Below are 21,723 nucleotides of genomic sequence, written 5' to 3' on the forward strand. Positions count from 1 at the left end.
TTTTCCTCTATGCACTAAGCTTAGCGCTGATTTACCATTATGCTAATTTTGCAGCAGGGAAGTGCTACAATACATTTTCTATAGCTGCGGAAGTCTGTTGACATCCTAAATGAGCAGTTGCACATGTTCTGAATTGTGTGGCTTCATGGCAGTTTTTTTTTACCTTCACTTATGTTAAACGTGAGATCTACTTACTGTCACTTACATCTGCCCCTGATAATGCCAGGCACGGATCAGAGCTACAGCAGCCAGAGTCATAGAAGATGTTCAATATATGTCCACAGTGTTCAACAGATGTTCACAGTGTTCAATTTGCATGTTTGCAGAAATGAACAGTTTCATACTGTACTAATATTAACACATTGAAATCAGAAGGTAGTTGCGAAAGAATTCTGGCTTTCAAGCCTATTTCAAACCTTGACTCCCCTTACTATACACAAGTCCGCCACTAAATGCAGCTGACCAGTGCACAATTAAAACAAGCAAGCCATGATAACAAGAAATAATTTAATGGTAAACTGTCTTGCTTTTAAAGTTGCACACATATAATTTCAGATACATGATTTATAAGTTGCCCTCTGCCCAAAACAAGTTTTCATTGTACACCTCTACAATCTGTACACAAGGTCTTCGGCACACACGGCACAAGATGTGTATTTACACAAAAATAAATTAACGATGGGCTACACGCCAGAGAAAACAAAGGCAACAGCAATTCGTAATTCATTGAAGGTACCTTCTCCTTGAAGAAAATAACGGGACTACAACACTAAACCCCTCGTGAATAGCAAGAGGTCCCTAAACAGAGGAACGGAAACTATCATACGATGGCACAGTTTTGTCACAAAAGCACACTGCAAAGAAAACAACACTCAGAGTTCTCAGCTCTAAGCTGAACTTGGGCATTGGAGGAAAATGACAAGGTGTGACCACAAAGCAAGAAACATTCAGGATTAGAAGCCCCCTTTCCTTGACACAGCCAGAAAAAGTTGCAGATGCTTTGATCAACTTTGGAGCTCAATGTGTGGTGATGTCATTTGGTGGCTGAGAAAGGTTGAAAAGCAATGCTGCCACCCCATCACCGTGGTTGTCACAACAACCAAGTATAAGCTGATGTGCCACATTGCCAGATGCCAGTTGATGAAGCCCGCCCACTCGCGCCTCCTTTCATTATTTTGTCGGCGTGAAATCACCTGTATGTTCGCTCACAGCACCACCAGAAGGGGATTTCTTTCTTCTCACTAGGTGGATGTGACCACATGTCTTCTTGTGCTGATAATTAAGCCAAATGATTTCAGCCATTTCAAGCCTATAACAGCCTGATGAACTAGCTGAAAATGTCAGCACAGCTTTGTTATGGTTTCAGACAAAGTATGGCACACGTGTAAGCTGACGCTGTGATTTCATCATTTCGCTTATGTGCGGGCAAGATCGTTACCGTGGCTCCATATGTTTTTCAAACAGTCGTGCACACTGCAAGTGCCTGCAGAGCCGTTCAGTTGCCTAAACATGCACTGTAATATAAATCAACAATCACAAATGGAAAGTTTCTGCAAAAAGTTACTCGTCACATCAATGGGTGACATAATGCAAACACTCAGTGTGTCTCATTATACAAAGGTTTGCAAGCAGCGGTCATTCTCTTGTCGCATCCGGTGCACAATATCCAGCGGCACGTAATTGTGAGAAACTATCACCAGTGTTAGCTGAATGCAAGTCGCATGCTGCTGGATCGGTGATGCTATTAAAGGTGAATTTCACTTGCCGATCTGGCACATGTTTTGAAACACTCTGCGGCGAAGAATTTGTTCCCTATTTGTCGATTCAGAGCGAATCCCATGTTTTGAACTTGTTTATTATCAATTAGCTCCATGGTAAATCGCCCTCCCTTGTTCCACTGTCAAAGCACAGGCTTCAGCCGAAAGTTCTCAAGCCCACTGCAACACTCCTGCCAGCTGCAGATGACAGCTTTTGCTGCGGCCAATCATGGAGCTTAAGAGTTCACTTGCGGATTTAGGCAGCTGCTTCAACACAACGTGTGAAGACTGAAATGCTAAGTGCAGAAGTAAAGAAAGCACGGTAGTATAACTTTAAAGTATGGCTACAAGTATGACCGGAGCAGTTTAAGGATAATGTTAAGTTTGATGGTGAGCAAAAGTTCATGCAAGTTGCACAGGTGACTCACCATAAAAAACATGTAATTTTCTTCTCTGCAAGTAAGGTGTGTGTTTCTCATTTTTATGCAATTTCTTAGGGCTGCACATGACTCTGCTTGACACTGGCAACAATTGTGCCTTAGCACTGCACACAAAAATAATTTCTCTGTCCTGAAGAACTGAAATTTGGGCAAGCTGGTGCAGATTTTGATGTCGGTGCCCTTCTCTTGTGTGTTCTGTTTCGCGCAATTACACAATGATATCTGTGTTCTAGCAAAACAACGTGCCAACTGACTAAGCAAGTCAAAAGTCAATTCAGTGCAGCAATTTTTTGAGGAAGGCTACAGTCGTACAATAAAATTTTTGCATAGAGGGCAGCTCCTTCGTCAAGGTTTTTAACACTGACTGAACTACTACATAACTTTCTGTCTGCATCACAACATTTCCAATAAACACGGTCTCAGTGATACGAACATCTAAAGCAGAAACCGGAAAATTTAGTACAGCTACAGCCTTGTGGGCAAGTACAGTACATTAAAATAACAGCACTTGTGAGTCCGGCCTCAATCTGCAGTGCTTATTACAGTTGCCACTCGAAGGTAGCGTGGAGTAGGCAAGCTAACTTTGGCCCAGAAATGCACAATAATGCATCAACAAATATAGCAGCTGCCAAGTTAATGCACATCTTAGCTGCTTCCACATGTAGCAATGTGTGAACAGCATCATTTCTATTCTTAAAACAGGCAGATATGCACCTTTACATCATATATCAATAAGCACCTCAAGTGGGTTGTTAGCAGTCAAACGAAGCAGCCAACTTCTGACACCCGAGTACCCATCAAAACAATTCAGTGGCCCACAGCAACATCAGATTCAGAAGCATGGAATACACCCAGCTTTCACTGTTCGCAGTAAAACAGTGATGTACGCACCTGGTGGACGAACAGAGAGGGAACACCTGACTTGCATTTTAGAACGCTGATTGACTCATCTGGTTTAACATCCCAAAGCAATACCCTGGCTACAAGAGGCGTAGCAGAGAACTCTGGATTAATTTTGGCCTCCTGGGATTCTTTAACAAGCACGTAAATATAAGAACATGCACATTTTTGCATTTAGCCTCAAAATGCGGCCGCCGCGGCCGGGAATAGAACCCGTGACCTCGTGCTCAGCAGCAGAACACCATAGCCACTGTGCCACCGTGGTGGGTTTAGACTGCTAAATGTCCTTGCTTTTTGTATTGAAATAAAGAGGCAGGAAAATTTCCTGATGAACATCGGGCCCACACCGCATGCATCAGCAAGTCTTCATGCTACAGTTTGTACTTGTGTACAAATCAACATTTGATTTAGGTGTTCCCTTTTGTATTGGTGTTGCTTGTAAAATGCGGCCCACAGCTTGTATGAACACGTAAGTATGTGTGGCGCAAGCCAAGTTCCTTCTGTAGCAAGTTTTGGAGACATGGATTAACTGCAGATGACTTGCAGCAGAAAAGCAGGCAGCAAAAATTAAAACCAGGTTGCCGGCACGGTGCACCGGCACTGCTACTGCTGGCAGCTAAAGTTCATGTGCCTCAAAAAGTTTGAGCCACATGCTCACATACTCCCTTCAACAGTGGACAGCACTGTACTGCTTGTCTGGACTCAGAGCTCTCACAACGAGCGTAGGTAGAGCAATTGCTGAAAGTGGAGACTCCGAAAATGATCACTCCAGTTACGGTGCCTTGTTCCCCACAACAGCTGTGGTGGAATTCGGTGCAACTTTCATAGCTGTTCACACCACTGCAACAGGACCAACATCTTCACATAACATCTACATCTACAGAAAAACAGCGCAAAAATCATTGAGCACAGGAAACCCTGGGTTTGTCAGTAAAGCTCATTACTTCAGCAATTCATTGCATGACTGACACTTCGTTGAAGGAGGTCAGTGCTTGGGCAGTAGCTGGCTTGACAATAGCAAAAACTACCTTTACGTCATTGACACTTGCTATCTTGCGACTCTGCATCTAGAGGCTTTGTCGCATGCAGTCACACATATGAAGGCGCAACCATTGCAGCCAGTGCTGTAGCAGCATATTTCTGACCACTTGTTCGAGAGTGCAGATAATAGATAAAGTTCCAACCCTCTAACTGCTCCAAAACAGCTGTTTCTAAATGTCTACACTTCATGGATTGAGAAATACAGTGGAATCCAGGTTATCCACATTAATAGCCAAGGTTATGGCAACAAATGTTGAGGCAACACTGCTCTACAGTAGAACACTAGTTACTCCATTTCGTCCAGTGTCACACACCTTGCAATGAACTGGCATGGGAACGACAAATGTTTTGCGAAAAAAAAAAGTGCATGAATTGCACAATTGCACCCGTAATATTTTTGAGTACTTCTGTTAGGCAAGGTACATGAAAACAACAAAGATTTCTCAGCTCCCTCCATTAAAAAACTTTGCATGAAAAAAACCGCAATCTTGCTCAGACTAGCAGTTATCAGAGGTACAGTGAGCTAGAATAGGGGTAGTGTGCTCAGAGGCGCCACGAAAGTGAAGCCGCTGATGTCACATTGATATGAAGGTGCATGGCGGTGCCACTTGCGACTGCAATGTAGGGTAAAGTGTACTATGTAGGGAGCCTTCAAGAATGCCATGTTTTCGCAGGCTCCCTACAGCAGTGGAACCATGGTAATGACGTCATAACAGCGTGGCACACACACTGTAGACTTGGAACCCTTTCTCTATTTTTTTTTAGGTTTTGTATCGAAGTCGTAGATCAATTTTTCTGCGATGTGTGTAAACATAGGGAGCAGCGTTGGCGTGCGAGCTCAGAGCGTTGCAAAGTGCGAAAGGTCTGTTGTTGCATGGGTCAGGATATAAGCAAAAAAAGTCACTGATGATTACGATGCTTCCTAATGCGAAATTTGAGCCCAGCTGTATACGTGTTTTTATTTAGCGATATAATGGCTGGCGCCAATAATCTGTCTCGTGCGGCACATCGCAAATGGAGCGAAGTGTGGCGCGACTGCAGCACTAATCTGGAGATCGCGAAAGTCGGCGCGTGGGCGTGATTCACAGCAGCCGCCGCCGACAAAGCTACCAGACGACGTGCACTACTCTGGCGCCATCTCCTAGCCATCGTCATCGCGCTACGCTTTTCTTTTCACACTTTTTCCATACCTTCCTCCGCTTTCCACCTCATGGTTCTGCTGCACCCTCTTCTTCGCTTTCCTCCTCGCGTCTTTCATCCCTACGCTGCGATCCGCGTTCGCTTTCATCTTTCGCTGAGCTGGTTCACTCGGTAAGCCGCCGCAGGAATGGGAGCCTAAGAGCTGTGCTCTAAAAACACGTATAACCAAAGCATGCGGGTATTGGTTTAATACTTCTGTATTAAACCAATACCCGCGCGCTTTGGTCTGTTAAGATTCACGCGTCATGTATGCACCGGCGCTGGAGCGCTTCTGGTGTCAATGTGTCACACGTGCGTTTCAGTCGAACACTGGCGTGTTGTCTGCTCACAGTAATCGCAGAGTGGCACTGGCGTGTATGATTTCTTTTGTGGTGCAATGGCATGCAGGTTCAAGTCTTATTTCCAGAGAATTTTTAAGTATGCTGTTAATGACACTGCATGACACTGCACCCCTGCCAGCCGTAGTGCTTCACCAGCAGGTACAGAGGTACGCTGCTATTGAGAACCTCGGTTACAGCAGTGCAAGGGAAAGTTTTTGCCTCTGAGGTGATGGTTGTGGTGCAGTAAACAGTTAACTTGTGAATTGAATAAACCCTTATGCTTTTTTTTTTCCTCTTACTGTAATCCTTGCTTCTATAAAGCTGAACTTGCACAACCTGTTTGCTTCTTTTCCTTTCAATGCTGTGAATTCACTGCTGTGAATTTCAAGCTCAAACCAAAGTCAATTCACCTCTATTAACACACATTTGGTATATGTGAATTATGGTACTAATGTCCTGAAGTCAGAAATGGCTGCGTGTATGTTACTCTGCATGGTGGCCTAATATAAATGCATCAAGTGTAGAGATGAAAAACCAATTTGGTTTGCTTCGGTGCTGTTGTGAAGGAGATGGACCATTCAATGTATAGTACACAACTCAAACGATCATCTGCAGTTTCAAAAGCAGGTCAACTTTAAATGTTTGGCCCTCACTCGTTTCTACAGTTCAGACGTTTGCATAAAAGTGGAGCGTTGCCACAACGTAAAACGTTATAGCATACTTTGCCAAAGTTGGGTGCAAAGTGCACCCAACAAAGTGCGAAGTACACCCAGCCCGGAGTGCAGCAGTGATTCTGGTGTCTGCGTCATCTTTGGACGAACTTAACCACACCTAGCAATCTCGAACACCATATCAATGCGTCAACCCTTACATGCACAAGAAAAAACTAAAGCCTGTCCAGGCTGTTCACAGCACAAGCACACCTACAGACCGAGCGACCGAGGCTACCATGAAAGCTACGTTGATTTAGACTGATGCGACACCTGACGCGCCGTGAACAAAACAGTCGCTGCTGATGCTAGCAGCCTCAGCGCTCTCCATTGCTGCCGCAGCAAAGTGAGCACACTACCCCTACTCTAGCTCACTGTAACATAAGGCTACTCGTCAGCCCACTTTTATTTGTTCAGCATGACAGCAGTATTTCAAGTCACCATTCTTGCATGATGGGTTAGTGCCAAGGTAAATGAAATTTTCAAATTATTTGCAAAAGACCATAACTGGAGTTCCACTGTACTCTCTCGCTACAGTTACAGACAGGAGAGATGCCAATTGAAAATGTGATATGCCACAGGCTTCTTTTCAAGATGGCTGATGATGATGATGCTGGTGATGTGAAATACCCAATCAACCTTAGCAGGACATGCCAACACGCTGTCCACTCCCTGTCGCTGTGCTGTATAAAAACCATTTTGGTCATAGCCTATGGGCACCATCATCTTCAGGGCACCTCTGCATAGCTGATATAAAAATTCGCTAATTTCGGCAGGTAATTAAAGAGGCACTGAAGAGAAACAGCGAATCAGTTTAGACGGACGAAGTATTCTTTCAGAGCTCTATTTTCATTAATTTCACGGTGAGAGGTTGATTACTTAAAGAGAAAGTTAAGGTCGAAGTTAAATTTTTAGAATTTTGCGCCGAAACCATTGCCTGGTACACCAATGTGACGTCACGGCAAAAGATACAGCGCTTTCTCTGGCTGTCGGGCAATTGCAGCAACTGTGCCCACACAACAGGAGTTCAACGAAATAGGGAGGCTACTGTAGCACCTGAACATTTTTAAAATATTAAAGGAGTATAGAGATGACCATTTTAGACTTCCTTTTTTTTTTCAAAGATCCTAGATCGCTGAACGCTAGAAGAAATAGTATTTCTTCTAGCAAGTAGAAGTGTGCTCTGAGAGCCTTCATAGTACACAAAATAATTTATGATAAAACTAATCTATGAAACAGTTTTGGTTTCATTTCCCAGGAGGTGTATGTGTTTCATGACATCATGGCACAGGTAATCAAGTGGGAGCAGAACATTGTGATATTTTGGCACTCGCTCGGTAGTCTGCTATGCTGCTGCTCATAGAGTAGCCCACTGGAGCAGCACAGCAGATGATTGAACAAGTTGGGGCGAGCGCCAAGATTTTATGATGTGCTATCGTATTCACTCAAGTAAGGCCTACACTTCTATTTTCCAGATTCTTTACAGGGTACGGGCCTTACACAAGGCACACTTATGGCTACTAACAAGCTTCAAATTGTGCTCAGGCTGCTATGCAGAATAATGCAACCATTAGCGGCCGGCTATGATTACTTTTATTCAGTCGTTCCTGCAGTTTGACGGCTTGCCTCATAGGCGCTCTCCCAAAAGTGATTGTTCTCGATGCTGTCCATTTTTGTTTTACATTCCCACCAGCTTGCAACTTTTGATGACAGTCTTGAATTAAACCATACGCCATGCATTCAAAATCTATGCATACACTTCTTGCAGCGATACCCTTTTATGAGCCCGAAAGCGTGATGGAGCGATACCGTTGAAGCACACTGGATCTGTGTCGCGTGATCGCGATTCTAGGGGATACGGTGATGATTACATCATCAGCAGAACAGTAAATAGTGCGATCTAGTAGTGGCTTGCCGAAATTAACCAACATGTGGGTGTGGCCTCCGAGATCGCAGCTGTGCGCCGCTTATTGAAAGTTTATTTTCAATTATTCACACTCCAAAGTGATGGTGTGGGCCTTACACGAGGGCGCACTTTGCAAGAGTAAATACTTTCATGCAACCACCTTTTGCATCATGACATAAGCACCTCCTGGGACGCAAAATTGAAACTGGTTCGTAGAAAAAATATTTTTTAAAATTGGTATTTGTATTTTTTCTACGTCTGAAATTTTTATTTAAAGCAAAAGATGAAAAGTCAATAATGTCACGTCGTTACTCTTCTAAAGCTGCGTAGAGACCATTTTTAAAGAGAGCACTCATACATTACCATCTTGGTAAGACAGAAGCAAGCATTGAGGTGCCCAATGAATGATATTTCAGCTCATGCACAAGAGCTTGCTGTATACACATACGTTGAGAAAATAATTATATTATGAGCCCGGTGCTTGGAGACGGCTGTGCTCCAAGCCCAAAACTAAATAAGTTTACTTTCAACCATCTTACACCCATATCACATGTGCAGACTCAATGTTGAGTGACCTAGCTATCACTGTTGAACTTTTCAGCACCTGCACGCAATTAAAGGCCAGTTGCAGCTGTATGCAGCTGCAAATACATTATCATGATCTATTTGTTCCCAGTGCAGTGGATTCACTCTGTCCGGCAGTGGTCGCTCCACTCCTAGCTTTTTTTTATGAATGTGCTTCAAGTTCTACAATGGCCTTCAATGGCCAGAGTGCATCTGCGGTGCTATAGTTATGAATTTCACTGGCCAGTCTGTAGCAAGTTCCTGATTCAGCCATGGCAGAGAAGGCTCTATGGACTGGTCGTCTTGGAGCAGGTTCCCATTATGTTATGATCGTCTTTGGTCAACTACAGTTGGCGACAACCTGAAAATGCAGTGGCATGTGTATGCTGTCCAATTCGAAGAGAATTTCTATAGATGTGCTAGCAAATTGCGTTAGCTCATTTCCATATCAAGTGCTTTTCATTTTCCTGTGTGTTTAAGATGGCTGATTTCATTGTACAGATCAATCTTTGTGTCATTGCTTTTAGGATGAAACCTGAACATTTTGTCAAGCTTTATGGGAGATCCTGACATCAGTACTTAGACAAAAGTAATATTTTAGCTAGAAACAATGAGCTTTTATTTTACAATCAGCCTAGCATTTACATTAGCAGAGCAATAGCCCTTAAGCTGTGAGCAGACTCCAGCTGCTGCGACTCTCTTTCAGAGATAAACTCGGGGCAAGTGCTGGCGGGCACCATGCTTCGAAGAGTGGAGGCATGGAGGGCAGATTTACTGGAGTTTTGTGGGTGGAGCTCGTGCTGAATTCTTAGGTTGTCACCGATACAGCTCCGCGGAAGATTGCTCTCTCTTGTTTCGCTGTCTGTGCACATATCCAGACAGAGCTTCAGTGGTGTACTTCACTGCTTTGGGCTGCTGAGAGGATTAGTTTATCCATATTCGGCCCTGTATGTGAAGCATCACTGCGCAACATTGTGCTTTGCTGTATGATATCTGGCTGTGCTTGGGCAATGCCTCCTTTATTAGATGCCTGCCGCGTGGTCTGGTAAACCCGGTTCCGTGCCCTCTCCCTTTTCTCGTCTCCGCGAAAAGGCAACGAGCGTCACTTGTTGTGCACGTCTGCAACCTAGATCACGTGCTACGGCCTCTGAGATTACCATAGCATCTGTTACCGTCTCGGAGTCGGCAGGCGCTATCGAAGCGCCGACGGAAGTCTTCGGCCACCGCTGCCGCCACCGCCGGAAATTGAAAAGGCAACGAGCGCTGCCTCACGGAATTTATGCTGAACTAAAGGAACCGCCGCTTCAATGGGAAAGCGAGCGATGTGGCGGGCATCCAGTAAAGGAGGCATTGGCTTGGGGCTATCTTGAGGCTTCTTTTAGCAGCAAATCATTTGATAAGCAAATCAAGCTACCAGGCATTAACAGCATTGGATCAATTAAAAAGCCTGGTGGAAAGTATACACCACTCTTGCTTGTGACAACCTCAGCTGTGCTTGTGACAACCTCAGCTGTGATCTGGCGTGGAGCACTTTGTTTTCCCATGGCAGCATTAATAGCTTGGGCTTATGGGCAATACATTATGGTTGGAGTACTAACAGTGCTAGAAATGACAGACAGGGGTGGAGTCACTGCTGTGTTTGTGTGTTTCCTTGTCTGCTACTTTTTTTCTCACACTGTTTGCACATATCCTCTTGCAGATGCCACTTTGCAAAATCTGGACGTAAGAGGTTGTTCCTACAGACTGACCAATGCAATTCAACATCAGTTTTGGTCAACTGCACTACTGTTTTGAAAACACTAGGTCGTTGACATCAGCCCCTTTTGATGATTTGGACAATAGTGCATCAGTGCAATGATGGTTTGTAAATGGCACGTCATAATGACGTGTCGCCTTTGCATCTCGCCTCGCGAACCAGCCCTGAACACTTCGCTTTGGCGGCACAGCCATATTGCTCCTTCTCTTCGTACCTGGTGAATGAAAGTGCCCCTCGGGGCCGCCACTTTCTCCGACACCACCCAGCAGCATTGCCCACACCACTCGATCACGTTGAAAGCATGCAGCGCCAATCGAAACGAGTGTTGGCACTGTGGGTCAAAGGAGGGATAGGAGGCGCCACCAGTGCCCAGCCGGTGCCTCCAGCGGCGCCCTCTGCAGTGGCCTGGGGTCCACAGTTTGGGACCTCCTGGGCCACGCAGAGACCACAGTATGGGATCTTGTGCACCAGCTGTACAAGCTCCGTGGCTGACCGAGGCTTACGGCCTGTTAACTGGCGAGTACATGTCTCCAGGGTTGCTGCATGGCCAACGAGCAGCACATTTCCACCTGTAGCAGCAGGGCATTGGAACAAAAAAGTTTGCATGCCTTTATCAGTTTATGAACGAATTACGTACTATGTAAGCCACTGTTAACACTTTCTGTGTTTCCTTTTGGACAACAATCATGCAAAAAAATTTTTTTAATGAGAAATGAGTTACGAAAACTGGCAGCACTTAGAAAACTATGAAACAGCAGATGAAATTCACTTCGCAGAAAACATATTCAGAGCTAAAGCCTCTTGCATGCACATAAGTTGATGTCATGTATGAAAAGGTACGCGTGAAAGCATGACACAAGCACAATGCGAAGGACAACACAAATGTCTTATTTTGTGTGCGCGTGCACTCGCAAAAGATAACCATTTAGGCATGGCAATTCCATGAATACATGGGGGTCAGGCCAGGACTTGTTTGGGTGGCACTCCCAAGTTATGAGCAAAAGCTTATTGATACCCTTGAAAAGTAGCTAAGGAACACACAACAAGCAATAGAACAGAAAATGATAAATGTAATGTAATCATAAAGAAAGATTAAAATAAATTCCAGAGTTTTACATGCCAAAACCACAGCCTGATTATGAGGCACGCTGCAGTGGAAAACTACGGATTCATTTTGACCACCTGGGGTTCTTTAATGTGCACCTAAATCCAAGTATACGAGTGTGTTTGCATTTCAGCCCCACTGAAATGCGACACCTGCAACCTCGAGCTCAGCCGTGCAACACCCATAGGCACTAACTAAGCTGACACAGATGATATTATGGCTGGGATTAGCAGGAAAAAGTGGCGTCAGGCAGGGAAGAAAAACGCAGTCAGAGGCAGAAGATAGCGTGGGATTAAGAAATATGCAGACATAGGACTGGTTTAGCTGATGCAGAAGAAGAGCAACTGGAGAAAATGTTGTAGTGTACAACAGTCGTAGTGTACAGCATCTACGTGGCTTGACCAACGGTTTTAACTAATCATTTTTACCAACAGAAATTGAAGAATGGAATAATTTACCAAAAGCAATGGTCAACGAAAAAAATAAAAGAACCCTTAAAATTCTAGAAAATGCGGAGAGAGAGAGAAAGAGAGAGAGAATAAACTTTAATCCAAAGAGCACGTGAGCGTAGGTAGCTCCTCCGCTCTGCAGTGGGTGGTCCCCTTAATCCAGGAGTCCAGCGGCCCTAGCTGCCCTTAAAGCGGACAAATCATCTCTGACACTAATACTCAGTTTCTCTCTCTATACATTATGTTCCTCCTTGTTTTTTTTTTTTGTTTTTTTCAAGTGTCCTATGAAATATCTAGTAGTTTTAAATGTTATGTAACCATGTTTCAATGTATCACTTATTCTTTGTACTTCCCCCCTTATGTGATACACTGAAAGGGACCTTTAAGGGCACAATAAATAATGATGATGGTGAACTATCTTGAAGGCTTTGTCCTGCAGCCCTCCAAACTTATCCTGCAGAACTGCTTTCACGCTTATTTGCGCACCAGCCTTCTCACCTTCCGGTGCTGTCCTCTTCAAGACGTTTTGAGCAACATAGAAGCTCCGCATGTAGTACTGGTCAACAGACTCTTTCTTGTGTTTCAGTTCCTCAGTTTCGATGAGCGGCTTGTAGTCGAGGTTGATGTGGAACCCTAGCTCTTTCAGCTCAGCAGGTGTCATCCATGTTGGCGTGCCCTCGGGGTACCACGCGAGCCACTCAAATAACCCGGGCTCCACGTTGATGAGCATGTCTTCAAAGTGCAACGCTGCATTCACGCATGCACACAAGAAAAGGCCATCAGCAGTCATTCTGAATGATCACTGCTGATCACGTGGCTACAAGGCAGACACAAATTTGTCAGAGGTCATGGCTTTAAAGGGGCACTAAACACCAATACTGTAAATAAAGCTTAAGTGATAGATTAGTATTCTGAAATGTCCAAAGCACCACTTTTACAGAGAACAGAGGCTTTGTAAGCAAGAAAATGATGCGAAATTAGGAAAGAATTGGTGCCATGACTGTGAACACACTGAAGCACCTTCCATGAGACATGACCTGTTTATATTTAGTAAGTCATACAGACAACTTATGATAAATAAAACCAAGTTAGATTTCAATGTGAAAGAAAACCTGACGAACTCGCTAGCGCAACTTCTTCACAATGCTCTGCCAGTGCTTTTTAAGGCTATGTGGCACCCTCTTTGCAGGTCTCTGTCTCAGAGAAGGCGGCAGGGTCTGGTAGTGCATGAACTGGAGATTGCTCAAGCATGATTGGAGAAGCTACATAGGAATGCCAGTTCATTACAGGCAATCAGAATGATTCAGCGTTTACCTTTACTTTCCCTCTAAGAAAGGTGTACAGCCTATGTCCAGAGAACACGAGCCACACTGTGTATGACAGGAGTTCACCCTAGGCTGTGTAAAGGGGTAGCTATGGTACCCACAGTTCCAGTTTTCAGGCAAACGAGAGCCCACCCATAGAGGGAGTTGCCTCACTCCTGAGCTGCTTATGTGTTAAAGAACTCCAATAAGACTGCATAGTTGGCTAGTAAAGAAGTTGGAAAGTGGAGTTTTTGTTGTTACCAAAGAACTACAAGCTGAAAGAGTACATAAATAGAAAACAAAGGTGGAAGACGAATGACAGAGCACATTCATCTTCCCTTCTCACCCCATCTTGCTGAATTGTTTCTACTCAAGATTAAAAGATTAAACTCTGAGGTTTTAAGTGCCAAAACCACAATCTGATTATGAGGTACGCCGTAGAGGGGGGACTCCGGATTAATTTTGACCACCTGGGGTTCTTTAACGTGCACCCAAGCACAGTACACGGGCGTTTTTTCATTTTGCCCCCATCGACAGGCGGCAGTTGTGGCCAGGATTTGATCCCATTACCTCGTGCTTAGCAGCGTAACACCAATACCACTAAGCAACCACAGTGGGTGTTTCTATTCAAATGAGCACAAGTTTGCCTGTGTCTAATGTAACTGTGTTAAAAAGAAAAATACTCCTTATATCAGTGTGGCATTGCCATGATTGGCAGACACTCTGAGGTTACTAGACAAGTTCATTTTTGGAAGTCACCTCAAGGCACATAAGAAAAGAAGAGAGATGGCCACTCTTCAATGCCTAGCACCACACATCTGGGCACATTCTTGCAAAATGTAGCAGAAAGTGAACAGCGAAGGCAGGACGACCACACGACAGAGACGGCAGAATTCCCTGTAGTTGGCCTGTATTGCTATCCTCCATGCTTTCTCACAATGTCTGGAAGCTGTGTCAAACCAACTAAACCCAAGATTATGTTCTGCTCAACTTCCCTATTAAATCCACATCCTCTCATTTCATTTTCTTTTCCCCTAGAGGGTTATTATACACATGAAAGGAAATTCCACAGCTTGAATGAACTAAGGGACACAGTTTCTATGCGTCAGCAAATCTGTCCTCGCAAAATGCACCTACATTCCAGTGTTCATGTTTCAACTTCAAACATATTTAATAAGTACCATATTACTAAAGACTACATATTTCATAATACTGCTAACGTCACAACTAGAACTAGTGAACCAACAAATTCTTGGGTGAATTTACTGAATACAGTGAAAGCTCGTTAATTCGCACCTCATTAAATCGAACTTTCGGGTTGATTCGAACTGATGGTCATGGTCCGGCCACAATATATAGGCGTCTATGGGTTAACCAACTCGTTAGTTCACGCGCGCATCGGCTCCTCTATCGATAATTCGAACTGCGCGCCGCTGCGTGGTGGTATTTTATACTGCCGCCGCAAGCTTTCAAGGCTCAACGATAGATGGCGCGAGCGCAGCGGCGTCACTGTCGTCATTGCGCTCGCTCTTCGCATCGTGTGGTGGTTCGTGCCGGACGTGTCTGCGTAGTCTCCGTGTCCTTTGTGTGCCGCACATTCAGTCGCTAGGCCTCGTGTACGTCAGAGCTGCGAAGTCGTTCGGTGCCGTGTCGCTACGATGTGACGCTGCTCACGGCCTTGCATATGTTGGTGCGGGCCTGGGATCAGGTCACGGCAACAACTGTTGCCAATTGCTTCCGCCACAGTGGCTTTTGTGTGACCAATGAGGGCACAGCTTGCGAGCCCGACGAGCGCGAGGCTGTGGTCATTCCTGCCGGATTGCGGGATGCGCTGGAGGACGTGACCTTCGACGACTACGTCGATGCAGATCGCTGTGCAGCGGTCTGCGGCACAATCACCAACGATGATATCATCGCGCAGGTGACTGGTGGAGAAGCGCCCGTCGTTGATGTAGGTGAGGATGACGAAGAGGATGATGCACCCACGCGGCCCTCAGCTTTGGAACTAATGGAGGCTATGCGTGTCGCGCGTCTATTCTTCAGCTTCGAGGAAGACGCAGAGGATGCTTTCTGCCACGTTCGCGCGTTGGAAAACAAGGCTATGGCGATCGCATTCAAAGAAGAGAAACAGACAGTGATCACGGATTATTTTCGCAAGTAAATATTTTGAGTGATTTTCCAACAACCCGGTCTCAATTCCTGCTGTTTTTTCAATGAATTTCGTTAGTTCGAATTTCGGTTTAATTCGAACTCATTGGGCGTCCCCGCGAAATTCCAATTAACGAGCTTTTACTGTAACAGAAAGAATGTGTCAAGACAGCCTCCACCAACAAAGCGTTTGCCAGAGAATCTTGCGTAATAGCTTGAGGCAAAACAAAACTAGTGAGACACATGTACGTACCTGTTAGGATATTAGTGCATGTCTGTATGCAGCGCAGAGATGGAGATGAAAACACATGACTGAACGTGACGCCACTTTCACACATAGCATTCCCTGAAAGTAGAGAATAGAGAAAAGGATAAGGGCTTTTAACATTGCAAACAACTTTCTAATACAACACAGAGCAACAAGTACCGAAGAAAAGCAGAGGACGACGCAGCCACTGCCACAGATAAATTTATAGCCTCTTCAGGCACCAATTATTTCTGTCCACTGAAAATTTAGTTTCGCCACATTTCTTCAATATCATGACAAGTGTACAACTGCAAAACAGACTAGGAATTTTCAGTTCTTTGCAAATTTTGACAAGTTTACAAATGCAGACTTCCTGTGACAACTCTTTACAGGAATGTCAGATACGAGAACGTCAACTATTTCATATCTAACATACTTGGAAAGCACATGTCCTGCCACTTGAAAAATACGCCTGATGTAAAACACAGTTAAACACAATGAAAGAAGTGAACTTGCTATATGACAACATACTGACACCGGGAGCAAACACCCAGCTGTCTACCTTCCATATAATTTTACTAGACCACTTTACACATACAGAATACACCCGATACAACAGATATGCATGCAGCATACTTCTGGATGCAATGGACTATTCTCACTTAGTTTGGTCTGCCTTTATTATTAACTCAACCAATTCCACTTTTAAAGGACCCAACTATAACGGACTATTGGCTACAACAGACAAATTTTGGGCAAAATTTTGTCTAGATAGTGTAAATACAACGTATGCAACTATTTCCGGCCACTTGCAGAATCTGCAAAAATTCACTTTTTCTTACACAATCTTGTGCACGCAAGAAAGGGAAGTGGGAAGGAAGCACGCAGTCTTCCGTCGCACGCAAGGCTCTGGGGGGAGAGGAGGGAGGAGAGGGAGGGCGTTACCGCGCCTGCCCGCCTGGACCGCTATACCTTGAAAGCCATCTGCGACGAGGGCACAGTCCATGAGCGCCGTGTTTTCACGGCTCAGTTTGCGTTGATGCGAGACACAGCACGAAGGTCAATTCGCTCGCTGCTGCTGCCGCGCTTCCTCACTCCAGTGTTTTGACAATGAGTTTACGTGATCATCGAGTAAGAGGTGTTGACCTTTGCACATGCGCGTGTGACACCATGCTTGAGCTGCGCATAGATGTGGCAGCGGACGTACTTTCACACGCTCCTGCCATTGCGTCATTCTGCCCGCTGCGCGCGAGGAATGCTGAGATGCATGGCCAGTGCCGCTCGGCGCTTTGGGTGAAAAAAAAAAAAAAAAAAGAAAGAGGCTTAACTCCTGTAAACCTAGTTATCCCGAGCGAAAGGTCTGTCTGGCTTGGTTTTGCAAAGACTATGCGCACAGTGTATCATTAGAGCACGCTTCCACGCTTGATAAGCTTCTCTATAATATGCTAATCTGGCCTCCCTTTGCTCCGGTGTTTCAGCCGCCAACTTTGCCTCTGCTTGAGATTTCCAATCTGACGTCTAGCTATATCAACCGGATGATTGGATTCAGCCTGTCGCTTGCGCGGAAGTGCACGCACAGACAGCCCAGCCAACGCGCTATCCATGGCGAGAATGAGCAACGAAGCGCTGGCAAAGCAGCCATTAAACCCTCGCCTAGTCACATGGTACAGCAGCGGCAAGGCTCCCGAGCGAGCGGAGCTGGAGCACCTCTCCACAGCGGATCATGGGGCGTGACGTCACACCTGCCACACTTGCGCTCAGGCGGCTCAAGGTCACTGCGACACGATGAATGACCTTACGAGACATGGCGTAGTAGAACTTTCGCTCTAATAGGAACGGAGCTATTCACGTGCCAGCAACGTTGGAATGTTCCCGACGGCGCCAGGCATGCTGGTTGTGTCGTGTCGTTGTATAGACGCCGGTTGTTCGCCACCGTGACGTCGTGGCACTCGGAGTATAGCTGAAGCTTGAGGGGAGTGTTCGCCGGCTCTGTTGACTGCTGAACTTCCGCGCAGCCGCACTGTAACTGGTATTTCATCTCCCGCAACTGCACTATAAGCGATACACGTATACATAGAGTGCTATCGGATAATTAACGGGAGTCTCAAAAGACCGTATTATATCTGGTCCTGCACTATAAGTGGTCATGTTATAAGTAGTCAATACTGTACACTACCCAAGTGCCCAATCAGAATAGAGTATAGACCACTTTTAACGTTACCGCTTATAGTGCGGGACCGGATATAGTGCGCTCTTTTCAGACTCCCGTTAATTTTCCTATAGCTCTCCATGTAAACACGTATCGCTTATAGTGCAGTTGCGGGAAACGAAATACCGGTTACAGTGCGGCTGCCTGGGAGTACGGAAGTCAGCAGAGACGGCGAACGCTCCCCTCAAACGGGCGCCCCAAGGAGTGCTCGAGGAGGAAAGAGAGACGAAGTGGAGAAGGGCACGTGGTGCGAACGAACAGCCAGTGAGGCTGAAACCAGAATCTTGAGTGCGAGTCGTGAAATATCACGGCACGCATAGCGAGCGAGGGCCACGAAACTGCCAAGGCCGGCCAATGATAACGGCAGTAAACGAAACTTCAGGAAGCGGGCGGCGCCGGTACGGCACAGCGAAGGGCGCACGCGGAGACCGTGGAATGTGAGGGAGGAGGGCGGCAGGGAAGAGGATTTACCGCTTCAGTGGCTCCCCTCGCCCTCCCTCGTAGTCCCCTCACTGTCGCACCGCCGCTCCAGCCGGCCCGGCGCCACCTCCCCGAAGTTTTGTTTTCTGCCATTATCGGGAAGCGGGTGTTTGCCGGCGTGGGCAGTTTCGTTGACCGGCCTGGGACAGCGCCGTTGCTTCCCTCTGCACCGTAGCTACAGCGTGGAAGGTCAACACATGACTAGAAAGTAGAGGAAGCATAAAGGAGAAAGAAGGGTTCACTGCCATTTTGTACGCGTGGCTACGGTAGCGTGGCTGAGACGTCGGCACGTACACGGATGTTCCGGCGCAACGCAGAATCGGCGACCTTGCCATTTGAGAGAGGGTGAAATTTCCGCCTGCATTTTTTTCCCCCTTTTTGTTTTGTTTGTGCACGACATTGAGGGGTCTCTCCTAAGCTTTTACTCTATGGCGCTGCCGGAGTAATGCCGGTCGGAGGCGCCACCGCGTGAATTATTTCAAATTAACGAGATTCGACTATAAATTGAATGCAAACATTCTAGCCGCATTCCTCGAATGTCGCATACGCGTGGCGGCTCGGTGCACATGTTTTGCATATGTGCGGGCCTTGAAAATTGTTGCTTTGGTTATAGTGCGGTATCGCTTATAGTGCGGATATTCGCCACTCCGGTGACTTACGTTATAAGCGGTCTACACTGTATATCTATTTCAGTGCATCTACTTTTCTATACATAATATAAGTATTTATGGAAGCCCATCAGTATTCATCAATAAACAATGCATGTTTACCAACGGAAATAATTTTTTTGCCACTTTATGATCACTATAAAAAATTGGGGTAAATTTTTCTTAATGTAGGTCAGTCTGAAGATTTTAAACCTGCAATGAAAAAATTTGACCCTGTGGGGTCACACTTGGCGAAAAAAGTTGGCCTTCAAAAAGTTAAGGAACGAATACACTAGCAGCAAGCTTTCCAGAATGGCGGGCAACGCAATGCCTTGCCGGTGAAGAGTTTTCGTGTCGACCACAGAATTGGACTACCACCGCCCAGTGCCATCAGTTCAGAGCCCCGCTTGGACTAACCAGCTTCGAAGCGAAGCTGTAGCATACGGCACTTCAAAAACAACTGCCGACGATCGCAAAATGCACAGTTTTGAAAAATTTATTTTGAAAACATTTTATTTCTCATCGCATCACTTCACACAAACAAGAAGATATATGCTGCTATTTGCGGGTTCAAAATTGCGAGGCATTCAATGCACTCAAGCAGTCCCGCATGCAGTACAGCAGCGGATAGATGCAGGCTTCGAGTTGAACTTGCCTTGTACCACGGCTCTTGTTCATGCTACAGATTTGACAGTAGTCATCGCTTGTCGCGAAAGATAAAATTAAGACATCGGTTTATACTACCGGCCACTGTATTGCATGCAGAACAAACTGTAGCCAATGATTTTCATTAGGCAGTGGTGACTTGCTCGGGCCTGGTGGCCAGTACGGCAGCGCTGGCCAGCCGTCTGCCTGCCATTGTGCAGGTTTATATACGCCTAGCATGAAGAAACTGCCATTTGTCAGCAACCAGCGTCAGAAAAACGGCGCAAAGGAAGACGCCGTGCCGCGTGGTTGTACGATTAGTGCATAAACCCGCTTATCTATAGCTATTTATATTAATGTCTATGTTCTTAGCATTCTTGCGATCACTTTCGGGTCAAACAGCAGTATGTGTGAAGTTTCACCATTTCACAATATAGCGTGACCGTAATCTTGGACCGAATAGACTTTGGATACAATGGGCCTGTTTCGCTGGATCATCACGTTCCGTTGTTGTGAGCGTCGACTGTACTACTCAAACTTGCAGGGCAGGTCCAGTCATAAGTGTTTCAAGATGTGTGCAACATGTTTTAAACATAATTGTTTTCATCTCTGCATTTGCTTTTGATGCACTATCTTGGGGTACACAGTTGAGCACACAGCACTTGAATGGGATAGACTAAGAGTGAAGGTTTGGGGATGTTGGTGTATGTGCAGTGGTTTGTCTATATCTATCCTTATCATTGTCCTTGTACAATTGTATGCTGTTCTGCAAAAAGTTCTAGGGTGCTGTACTGGCATGGGGGACATGCGCTTATTTCTTCAATGGAAGTTCATTTTTCGTTATGCTTTGCTCGGCTTCAGTGTGTGTTGTCCTTGTATAACGGCTATTTGAATGCATTGTAAAGAGGCTATGTTGTTTCCAAACCTGTCAGTGTGGCCTGATACAGGCCAATGTTAGTCAGAGGGGAGTCCTTTGCATAGTCCATGTAGCCTCCTTTCCTCTCCGGTACCACAGCTGGCATGTTCAGGTCCCTCCGCGTGTAGTTCCCTGAGAGCAAGACAGACAAAGGGGAGTGTGTAATCATGCACAGCATGGGTCAAATGAGAGAGAGAGAGAGACAGAGAGAGCACAGTATCTTTCAACAACGGCACAGAACACACACTTGGTGTGCAGCCTGTGTGAAAAAATATGAAGTCATTGCGCTCATGACCACAGCCTACTTCCAAAATGGCTTGCCAGTTCCCTAATCCAGGATTCCTACCTAGCCAACTTTCTATTGCACCTTCACTGCTCAAAAGCTCTGGCAAGAAATCTAACAATCATTCGATCTGTAGGAAGTTATATAGATATGACGTAATAACAGTGCCTCTATTATTTATTAGGAGCGTTCAAGTTGCTCAATTTTCAAATCGAATCAAATGCGGAATATTTTCAATTTCTAAACAAAGTGAAATATAAAGGTGGCATAGGGTGGCATTTACATTATTCGATACATGTAATGCCGTTAACTAGATGCCAGGTCAACTGAGGAGCTTGTAAATGAAAAATGACCAAAAGGTGATCGTATGTGGTGTTTCATGAGAGTAATGAAACAAAGAAACACTCCTTCAACTTGCAGAAGCGCATAGCAGTGTGCGTGCTGGTTAGAGGCGCTAAGTGTAACACCTGCAGCACCACACATCATTTTAATGGAATCCAAACACAGTGAGATTGGCTAAATGCAATAATTACGTCTGCTTAAATTGAGACAACAAATTTATAGGTTGCCTAATGTGAGGCATGCTTGTTCAATGACTGGAAACTATTGTGCAGAAGTGACCTCCTCCATGCGTTCTCCTGTGCCAGAATCATTTGGAAGACACTCCTCTCCCTGTAGACTGCAACAACTGTTGTT

At 45.4% G+C, this 21,723-nt stretch overlaps 1 protein-coding gene across 4 annotated transcripts in view; it reads right to left on the reverse strand.

The window, feature by feature from the left end:
• Positions 1 to 487: 487 nt before the first annotated feature.
• LOC119455939 (protein UBASH3A homolog) overlaps positions 488 to 21,723 on the reverse strand; it is a 67,668-nt gene continuing 46,432 nt past the window's right edge. For all 4 annotated transcript variants that reach the window (XM_049669443.1, XM_049669444.1, XM_037717488.2 and 1 more), the window contains 4 exons: positions 20,754 to 20,876; positions 15,854 to 15,946; positions 12,647 to 12,895; positions 488 to 11,163 (listed from right to left, as the gene is read on the reverse strand). In XM_049669443.1, coding sequence (XP_049525400.1) covers positions 10,883 to 11,163; positions 12,647 to 12,895; positions 15,854 to 15,946; positions 20,754 to 20,876 — 746 coding nt within the window. In that variant the 3' untranslated portion in view covers positions 488 to 10,882. The remainder of the gene's footprint in view (positions 11,164 to 12,646; positions 12,896 to 15,853; positions 15,947 to 20,753; positions 20,877 to 21,723) is intronic.

This window comes from Dermacentor silvarum, chromosome 6 (genome assembly GCF_013339745.2).
Source record: "Dermacentor silvarum isolate Dsil-2018 chromosome 6, BIME_Dsil_1.4, whole genome shotgun sequence".
In the NCBI taxonomy this organism is placed as follows: domain Eukaryota; kingdom Metazoa; phylum Arthropoda; class Arachnida; order Ixodida; family Ixodidae; genus Dermacentor; species Dermacentor silvarum.